This window comes from Penaeus chinensis, chromosome 41 (genome assembly GCF_019202785.1).
Source record: "Penaeus chinensis breed Huanghai No. 1 chromosome 41, ASM1920278v2, whole genome shotgun sequence".
NCBI lineage: Eukaryota > Metazoa > Arthropoda > Malacostraca > Decapoda > Penaeidae > Penaeus > Penaeus chinensis.
Window position 1 is genome coordinate 25,277,577 of NC_061859.1, and position 10,000 is coordinate 25,287,576.

The 10,000-nt window shown below is 38.8% G+C and overlaps 1 protein-coding gene across 2 annotated transcripts in view; it reads left to right on the forward strand.

Annotated features, from left to right (window-relative positions):
- The window catches only part of LOC125047435 (DNA-dependent protein kinase catalytic subunit-like), a 35,713-nt gene extending 26,375 nt beyond the window's left edge, over positions 1–9,338 (forward strand). For both annotated transcript variants that reach the window (XM_047645636.1, XM_047645637.1), the window contains exons 40-50: positions 171–289; positions 630–808; positions 1,057–1,255; positions 1,723–1,848; positions 2,040–2,120; positions 2,391–2,548; positions 3,147–3,239; positions 3,444–3,675; positions 4,731–4,890; positions 5,097–5,283; positions 5,585–9,338. In XM_047645636.1, coding sequence (XP_047501592.1) covers positions 171–289; positions 630–808; positions 1,057–1,255; positions 1,723–1,848; positions 2,040–2,120; positions 2,391–2,548; positions 3,147–3,239; positions 3,444–3,675; positions 4,731–4,890; positions 5,097–5,283; positions 5,585–8,884 — 4,834 coding nt within the window. In that variant the 3' untranslated portion in view covers positions 8,885–9,338. The remainder of the gene's footprint in view (positions 1–170; positions 290–629; positions 809–1,056; positions 1,256–1,722; positions 1,849–2,039; positions 2,121–2,390; positions 2,549–3,146; positions 3,240–3,443; positions 3,676–4,730; positions 4,891–5,096; positions 5,284–5,584) is intronic.
- Positions 9,339–10,000: the final 662 nt, after the last annotated feature.

The window sequence follows — 10,000 nt, forward strand, 5'->3', positions numbered from 1 at the left end:
AGGAAAGGGTAAACAGATGAGATTAGGTAGAACTAATAATTCACTCCTTTGTAGACTAGATTTGAATTAGATACGCCATATATATATACACATGAGATCCCTGTGTCAACAAGTTAAGAACCCTTAAAAGGTATGGAAAAACATCCATTGAAGATTATTTTCCTTTCTAGTAACAGTGATACTGAAGATGGGCATCAGCTGGAATCCCAAGCTCGTGGAGTGTTGCTTAAAGCAGTAAAGGAAGAGGATGCCGCTCTCCGGCAGATTGTTCTCAACTTCTGGTTGCAAGGTAATGTTGAAGATTTGCCTTGAGTATTTTCTTTTTACTTGTATAACTGATAGTTGTATAACTAAAAGATTATGGAAAATACACTTTTTCTTTCTTTTTAATTTAGGAAAATAGGCAATAAGATAAGATTACTTTCATAGATTTCCTTTTGTTAGTTGATTTTCTTCTTCCATTTGTTTGAGTTTCTTTCCCCTGTTTGTTGTCAGAAGGTAAAAATTATAGGAAAGCATAATGTGTATTGTCTCGGAGATTTCACAAAGTATGTATTGTTTTCAATGAATAGAGATACAGAATTGATGTTATAATCTTACAATTTCTTAATCAGAGATATAATTTTCAGGTGCACGAAGTATGACCTTAAATCAATGCCTCCTTCACATCCTAAGAAAGATGTACAGCCCAGAGAGTGAGGACTCGTTCTTGCAGATGGCTATTTATGTTCTCCTAGAAGCAACAAGGCACTCGGCAGATTACCAGAGGAACATATTTGACCAACCACTGACTGAGTGTAAATTCAGGGTGAGTACTGCACATTTATGACCAAAGGAATCCATATATGAGGAAGGTTTGTAAAAGCCATATATTTTTATTATTAATGATATTATCATTATCATTATCATTATTTCAGATATGGAAGAGGGTATGAGATATTGGAATAGTTCTGTATAGCAATGTTACTACTTGCTTTTATGTGATAATCCATGCAAGTAGTATATTGCTAACTAGCAAAAAGTAATTGATCAGTGTCTATACACTCATCCAAACAGGAAATGAAAGTGAGCACAGCATGGCGTGCCAGGCATGCGTCCATGATCCCAATGTTTGCAGAGACTCAGGCAAGCAATGACACTTCTTTAAACTCCCTGTTGTCCTACACACAAGGGAGTGATGTAGATATGGAAACGGATGGTCCAGCGGGTGTGCAGGCAACGCTGGCAAATGTTTTTTCTGCTACTCAAGCACCTGGTAATATATCAAGTTGAAAGATGTTGTGTAGTATAATTATAATTGCATGTAATGTATTATTCTCTCTGAAAAAATACCAAGGAATATGGTATACAGTATTAGCTTATAATAGACTCATGGAATGTTGATAAACTGTTTATACTTTATGGCTGACATCAGGTTAGATTATATAACAATATAAGTTGTGTGATGTGAATTCTTAATTTTGCCTTAAATACATTTTAGTAATTTGATAATACATATATGGTGAATTAAATTTACTTTTACTTGCAGTTTACATACCACCAAAACCCCTTACTAGACCTGCTATAACAGTTACCTTACTTTTATTATAATTAAAGTCCCCTAAAAACTTTCAGTGACCAACAGATAAACAAAGCAACTGTAACCATTAATACCTTTGGTCTTTCTATGTTTCCTTTTGTGACACAAGTAGGTAGAGAAATATAATATTGTCTTGTCTACAGGCGCCACTTACAACTGGGTCACGGATTCAACTTTTGACACTACATTGGCTGACATGGAGTATGAGGCCACTCATGCTCCCACACAGGGATCCACCTCTGGACTCATTTTTAATGTTGGGGCTTCAGGTCAGTATTTATTTCTGTAGGTAGGTAATGTTTTAAAGTGGTTGGTAATGGATGAAATAGAAAAGACACACACAGGAAATGATATAATGATGATAAAATTATTTATGTAACTATAAGTACTTCTATATATCTCGTATAAAATATCATGCTGTATCTACAAAGATCTCAGTTTTATGACATCTTATTCGCAGGCCAGAAAGACATGAAGCGTTTCAAGCGTCCAGGTATTGGGAACTCCAGAATGAGACCCGCAGATGAACCTGATGGCAGTGGTAAGAATTAAGAGGAACTGAAATTTGATATAGGATATGAAACAAAATACCCGGTGAAGAGATTAGTTAGTTAGTCACCCTACAGTGTGTATTTGCTCTATTACCTCTTTGAGATTGAGATTTCCAAGGTTGAGCTAATGGATTAGTATGCTGATAGGTTACTTCTTTATGTAAGATGTTAGTTTGAGGTAAAAATCACAACAGACAAATCAAGATTGTTCTTGTTTAGCTTTCTTTTTATTCCTTGATTTATCTTTCTTTGATATACAGATGCAGCTGATACTAACCAGTCAAAGTTGATAAGGAGAAGATTTGTGAAGAACCAAGACAGGGAAAAAGAGTCTATTTACTTTGCCAAAATGGAAGAAAGACGTAGTAAACTAAGAGAGAAGTTAGAGAAGGAGAGGAAGTTCAGAAGAGAGGCCCAGGTATGTGGATATGTAGATTGATCAAGCCATTTTATGTATTTTTGGCTTGCCCTCTTATGTGGATTGATCAAACTTCCTTTTTTTTTTTACCTCATCATCCCCTTCTCCACCATGTGGATAATTTTATAATAGCTACCCTTTATTTACTTTACTTTCATCCTGGAACTTTAAGATCATATTTAAATAATTTAGTAGCCTGGCTACTCTTAGGAGCAATCTAACTTCTAAATTATCCCTGCTCATTGATATTTTGATGTAATTTTATACAGTACTAGTTTACTGTTTCTCTGCAGTTGAGTAAGTGAATTTCATAAGGAGTTAGTATTGCTGTTAACCCCTTGATGACAGATGAAGAAAAAAAACAAAAAACTACGCTCTAGAGATCAATGGCAACGCGCCGACTTAGAGCGTGGGAGTTTGGTACATCAAGCCGAATCACTGGCTCATAGTGCTTTGGCGCACCGCCACGGCACACAGCCGCACGCCACAGATCGAGCATTTTGTTTTGATGCCTCATGGCGTGACCCGTTGGGAAGGGGTTAAAAGAGGATGAAATTTGGTAGAAAGGTCTGATGTTTCTTTTCTTTTTTTCTGCCAGGTAACAATGTACAGGCAGTATCGTGTTGGTGAGCTTCCAGATGTCCAAATACCTCATCGGGCTTTGATTGCACCCTTGCAAGCACTCTCCCAGGTTTGTTGTTATCTAAAAGTTATCATAGATTGCAAGAATTACTAGCTCAGCCTTTTGTTTTCATTACTGTTGACTTAACCAGCTGCTTGTGTTTTTGATACCAAAATACTCAGATTATTGTATGATAGTTTTACTTGTATGATAAGCAATTCCTGATGCCTAAATTAGAGACTCTTTTCCTGATCGTTTGTCTTCTTTCTGCAGCGCGATGAGAAGGTGGCTCGTTTACTGTTTGAAGTCCTTGCACAGGGTGTGATAAATAGTGCAGAGACTACTATGCCCCACAGAGAAGAGCAAGAGTGGAACCAGCAGTTGCATGAAGCCCTTAACAGCATCCTTAGTAACAGTTACATGTGTTGCCCACAAATGCTAAGGACAGTGTTGCATTTGATGATCAACAATGATGTTAGAACCAACCCTGAGACACTAACAGCAGGTAAAGATGCTTTCTTTTAAGTCTCACTGAGAGATGGGGCAACTCTGTCACTATTTCTCTGGTGGTTTCAGGTAATGTTTCCTTTTGTTCACTGTTGTGGTTCAGTTTTCAAATAATCAGAGTCTTGGAACTGAAAAGCTCTCTACTGGCACACTTTTGACATAATGAGTCATTAATTGCATTCTACTTATGATCATCAGGTAGCATTCAGACATCATCAAGATTTAATGTTCAAAATATCTTAGATGTTTTGTGATTACATTTTCTCTATTTTTTACTTTTCTCTATCCAAAAACAGGTATTTTCTTTCTTTTTTTACCATAATTAATTTCCCCTGTATCCACATGTTTTTCAAATTACAACAGTAATGATGGCAATAATAATTTCAGAGGTGTTGGCTAGCCATTTCATAATATGAAGTGAAAGCTCATTCATGTCCAAGTATCAAAATTCTTTTTCTATCCTGGAAAATAAATAGAACATTTTACAAAGTAAGATTCAATCCCTAAGAGCAAGAGAACATCTCCATGAATAGGCATTTAGTCTGATGCTGCCAGGGATGGCATGTACATACATGCCATGCCCACTGTGAGTTCAATATATTAATTTTTTTTATACATAGATGGCTCCAAAATATTAAGTCATCAGTAAGCCAGTTATGATTGCTACCTATCTATCTCACCTGTTTAACTTTTCCTTGATTTTTGGAAATATTTCCTAGTATCTTCTATTGCTATTAGTAATGTCCATAACTTTATCGCAATTATAATATATACAATGATAATAACAGCACTGATATTGATAGTGTTAGTATAAACAAATTTTTTTCCCACAAAGTCAAGTAAAGGTGAAATTAAGTGAGGTCATATGGTCTAATGATTGACTCCTTTGTGGCTAATTATTTTTGGAGCCATCTATGTGCCAAGACATTTCACAAAACAATACCACAATGGACACATTCTCCTGGCAATGGTCGGTTAAGGCAACAATTATTATAATCTCGTCTTAATTAGCAATTGAGATCCATAAAAGAGTACAATACTTTCTTCTATCAGCTTGTTTGGGAAGTCGACTGGAAGCATTAGGCATCTTGGTGCTGGAGAGGCAGGCTTTGCTGTCCAAGCGAGGAGAGGAGCCACACCCAGCACGTAAGAAGATGCGCAGAGATGCAGATGCCCTGTCACAGGATGATGCCCTTTGGCTTAGCATTGCTGAGTAAGTTTCTTAATTTCCTAGATTTGGTTTATTGAAAGAACCTTCTTCTTTTTAATCACTCATTAATTTCAGATAAGAATTTAAGTTAACACTGAATGTAGAAGCTGAATAATATTTTGGTGGCAGAGATGGATAATAATAAGAGATAGTTAACAAGTAAATTCCCCCCAAATATTATGAATGTTCGTTTTCACTCTCCTTGTCAGAATGTACAAGAGTCTCAACATGTGGGATGTGGTAAGAGGAGTTGTCCAAGGAAAATTAGGAGCCATAAAGGAGGAAACACAGAAGGCACTTGAGGCTGAAGCAACAAATAACCATGTAAAGGCTTTCCTTCTCTATCGCCAATCCCTAGACACGACTGACTGGGAAGAGGAACCTCTGCCTGCAGAAGTAAGGATATCTCTTCTGCCTTTCTTTCCCATATTCCTCCATCTCCTATATACAACTAATAGCTGTCAAGATATCCCTTCCCATTGTCTCTATATTTTTTATTTTAATCATGGATTTTTCTTTCTTCTATCTGCTTCAAAACTAGGTCACCAGCTTGTGATCAGACCAACTTTTGCAGTTCCGTTTGTGTCTAGTTTCTGTAGAAAGTTTTACTGCTTTTCCTCTTTTTTTCTATCTCTTGCAACCTTTGCATAATGATTTCTCTCCTTTTAATTTGCACTGATATACAATATATTTTCAGAATCGCCTTTGGGAGGAATGGTATTCCAATTGTGCAGCCATCCTTGGGCAGTGGTCGGAATTGGAGAACTTTGTAGAAAAGCGGTTCTTGCAAGATGATGCTGGCGGTGTTGATCTGAACCGGGTGTGGGACCTTCCCAAGCCAACTGCAGCTGCCCTCCCAGCCCTGGTCCACTCTAAACTCATGAACATCTTGGATGGATCAGAGACTGATGGAAATCTCATTGCTTTCATAGATCAGTCAATGGGAGATCATCGACATAGATCCATGCTGGAGGGAGATTTGTCGCTTCAGTTAGGTGTCTTAGCTGCTCACCAAGAGAAATTTGAACAGGCAAAGGTTTATGCAAACACTGCCACATCAATGACCCTTTTAACATTATCTCAGTACTCGGTTCTTACTCCCAATCCTTTATTGGACACTTTGCAAAATGTTCAGCTGCTAACAGAGCTCAGTGACTGCTTGAACAATGTTAAATATGCAGACCGAGACTTTTACTCTTCGAAAGTCAAGCAAACAGTTACCAACTGGAAGAAACAGAAATGCCGCATTGATGATAACCCGCTCTTGACCCAGTGCTTGGCTTCATATCGGGACTTGTACTTACACATAATGGAGAAGAAATTACCAGAAGACTCTTTGGAGGTTTCAAACCTTATTAAGGACACAAAGAACTTCACTCACAGGTTTGTGATTAGGGCAGCTCTCCATAATTCCAATTACCATTTGGCAAATCGACATTTGAAGAAAATAAGCTCTCTGTCCGAAGACGAGTACTCCAAAGCACATTTCTATTTCTTGATGGCAAAGACCCACATCCTTAGGGGTCAAGGAAAGCAATCTGATCGGCTAAAATACCTAGTGGAGGCATGGGCCAAATATTTAGGCAGGGTAAGCTCAATGTCAATACTAGATCAAAACCCAAGGGTGGAGATACAGTATTTGAAATTAGAAAGTCACCTTTGTTTGGAAATTTGCCGTGCTATTCAGGATATGGGTGATGACTGGGCAGAAGATAATCAGTACATGAAGGTGTTATCAAAGAAATTTGAAAGTGCAGATGGAAAGGAATCCTGGTATAGAGAGCTGCTTAGCTGCAGTTATAAAAGCCTTCAGCTTGCCATGACTTGTGCAGAAGGCAAACTGGTAAAAAGTGATGCTTTGAATCAAGATGATTTGAAGAAATCAGATAGTGAAGCTCATATGGCACTTGCCAAGTACTGTGAAGAATGTGTTATAAAATGGAAAGATCATGTGGATGTGTCACAGTATACCAAAGCCCTTATGGTCTCAGTCCTCCGAGCAATGGCAAATGGGTCACGAGATGCTCATTTTCATTTCCCGCGTCTGATAAATTTAATGAATGAGGATGCAAGTCTTTTATCATGTTTCCAGGAGGAATCTGAGAAGGTACCAATATGGATGTTCTTGCTCTGGCTAAGTCACATTCTTATATATGTGGATAAAGTTCCAGGGCCTGCTCTTCAGCCGGTGGTTGAGCGATTGGCAGCAGAATACCCCCATGCAGTTATATATCCTTTTGGGATTAGCAAACAACAGTATGACTTCAGTAGTCACGAAGGCAAACTTGCTAAATCCATGTGTGAAAGGGTAGAGGCCTTACTCAGCTCACACAGACTTCTACATCAGTTTGTGTCAGCAATGTCACTTATGGTGGTTCCGTCCATTGCATGCAAAGATGCAATTCAAAATGTTTTGCAAGAGAAAGACAAACAAAAGATGGAACTGGGTTTAAAGGAGATTGAAAGTGAGTTCTTAAAAGTACAGAGCAGGTCTTCTAAAGGAAATGCAGAGGAAAAGGGTGAGGCATATACCAGGCAAGACCGAGCAAAGAAACAAATGGGTGAAGCTTTTGCAAAAGCATTCGGTGAAAATCTGAAGAAGGCGAAGTCTTTGTCTATAAGAGATATTCAGAAGGAACTTGGCTCGATAGGAAGATTCTTACAGCTGTCTCCAGAGGAGTCAAAAAAGTTGCCCCGGCAGTTGAAGGCCTATTCACCCTGGCTGGCCAATTTTCAGGCATCAAGGTATTCAGAAGTGCTCGAGTTGCCTGGTCAGTATACTGGAATGTCCAAACCTTTACCTGAGTATCATGTAAAGATTTCAAGTTTCGATGAAAATGTCATGCTTATGTCATCAATGCGCGTGCCAATGAGGATTATAATTAGAGGTGACGATGAAAAGGAATACAAGTTCCTTGTGAAGTGGGGAGAAGATCTCCGCACTGACCAGAGGATGGAGCAGATGTTTACACTGATGAACAGTATATATGCTAGGTCGCCACTTTGCACCAAAGCTTCATCTGTTCCTTCACTGGACACCTATCAGGTGATCCCACTTTCACTGAGAGTGGGCATCTTGCAGTGGGTTGATTCTACTCAACCCCTAAAGGACTTTATAAATGAATCATATAGAGAAAATGAAACAAAATGTTATGGGGAAGCAAGGGCTCTTTATGGAAAGAATGAAAATTATAATGTTGCCAAGAAAGCCAAAAAGCGTGATGTTATAAAGGCATATGAAGAAGTTGTGAACAAGATACCATGGGATGTCTTACGCCGGGGACTTGTGAGGATGTCGAGCAACACTGAGGGCTTTTTCAGTCTAAGAAGTGCTTTTGCAGTGAGTTACGCAGCATTATGTATCTCACAGTGGCTTTTGGGCATTGGTGATCGTCACTGTAGCAATTCCCTCGTAAGTCTGAAGACTGGTCGTGTTGTTGGGATTGACTTTGGCCACCATTTTGAAAGTGCTGTGCAGTTTCTGCCAGTTCCAGAGTTGATGCCGTTTCGCCTGAGTCCTCAAATTGTAAATGTATTCCAGCCAATAGGCCAAGTTGGAATGTTGAAAGAAATCATGGTTGCTGCACTGGGAGCACTTCAAGAATCGCGCCATGTACTGACAGCAGTTTTAGAGGCCTTTGTCAAAGAGCCAACAAAAGACTGGCTAGATTTTGTTCAGAAACAGGAAGGTGACACCAAGGACAGCAAAGTAGAACTGTTTTCTAACAAACGAATTGAATTACTAAACGATAAGCTGAGTGACATTAACCCAGCCTACATAACTTTATGGGCAGTTTCCCAAAATAAGTTTGTAGTGAAACAGAAGGCTTTTGAGAACCTCAAACAAGCTGTCTTAGGCGACAGAGGAGAATCCGTCCGAGCCAGTGTTGGTGAGCGAGGACTCAGCACTCACCAGCAGGTAGATGTCCTTCTTGAACAAGCGACAGACCCTAATATCCTTGGAAGATCTTGGATAGGCTGGGATCCTTTCCTGTAAGCTAAGATCAGCACAACACTAACTGTAGGTGCCCATGAGGTTTGATTCATTCATTTTATTTGATTGATTGTTTGAGAGAAATAACTTAAATTTGAGAGAAGTCAACTGGGTAGAATTTTAGCAAATATACGATGCCATTGTATTCTTTCTATGTATACTGCGTAAATTTAATGTAAGAAATGTTTTGTTGCATTCCACTTTGTGAAGGTTCATTTGTGATCTTGAATGACAGATTTCATCACTGATACATATTTTTGTTTCTGTTTTTGTTAATTCACTATATATTTATATTTACAAAAAAAAAAACACAAAAAAAAACCTGATTAAGAATTGTCCTAGATGTTCCTAAGCATGCTCTGTATCTTCGTTGATAGGTCTTGTTTCTGAAAATGAAGAGAGCGAGAATTAAGTATACTTTAGATATGCTGAAATGCAAATAAAAATTGGAAATAAATTTTGTGGAATTCATTGCTTTCTTCCTATTAATACTATTTCGGTGTCCTTAAAAGAGAAAAGTTTATATATCAAGAATATTTGGCTTTAAGTATTTATACCTCCTATAAATAAAGTGAGAGTCTGAGGTGGCAGTTCTCAGATTCAAACTTCCCCCCCTCCCAAAAGTACTCTAAGCCTACCCTGGACAGTAATGAAGATTTTGTACCGTTTTAGGGCCACTGAAGCTTGCCTCTTCATCAACTATCCCCACAGATTTAAATTCTGGTTCCCCAACCCAGGTTCCCCTTTGACCACGACTCTGAGCACTACTACTACTACCTTCTCTTCAATGCCAACTATCACCTCAGTCCAGTCGAAATCATCCACCAAGGTCATAACAAACCTCCAGAAAGCACCATCTACTTCATTTCCTCCACCCCCCACAACTTTCTTCATCTACTACTCCCTTCTCCTTTATCACTACTCTGCAGCCTCATTGTCCACCCCTACACAGTACTACTTCCCTCAACCCCCACCTCTACAAGTCTTTTGAATACTCTGTTTAGCCCAGCCAAATGGCATCAATTGTTCTTGGTCCCCTCTAGAGCACCCGCCCCGGTCAGTCACGCCTTGTCACAGTTACATCCTAGTCCCAAGCTAAAGCATTATCAATCCTAACTG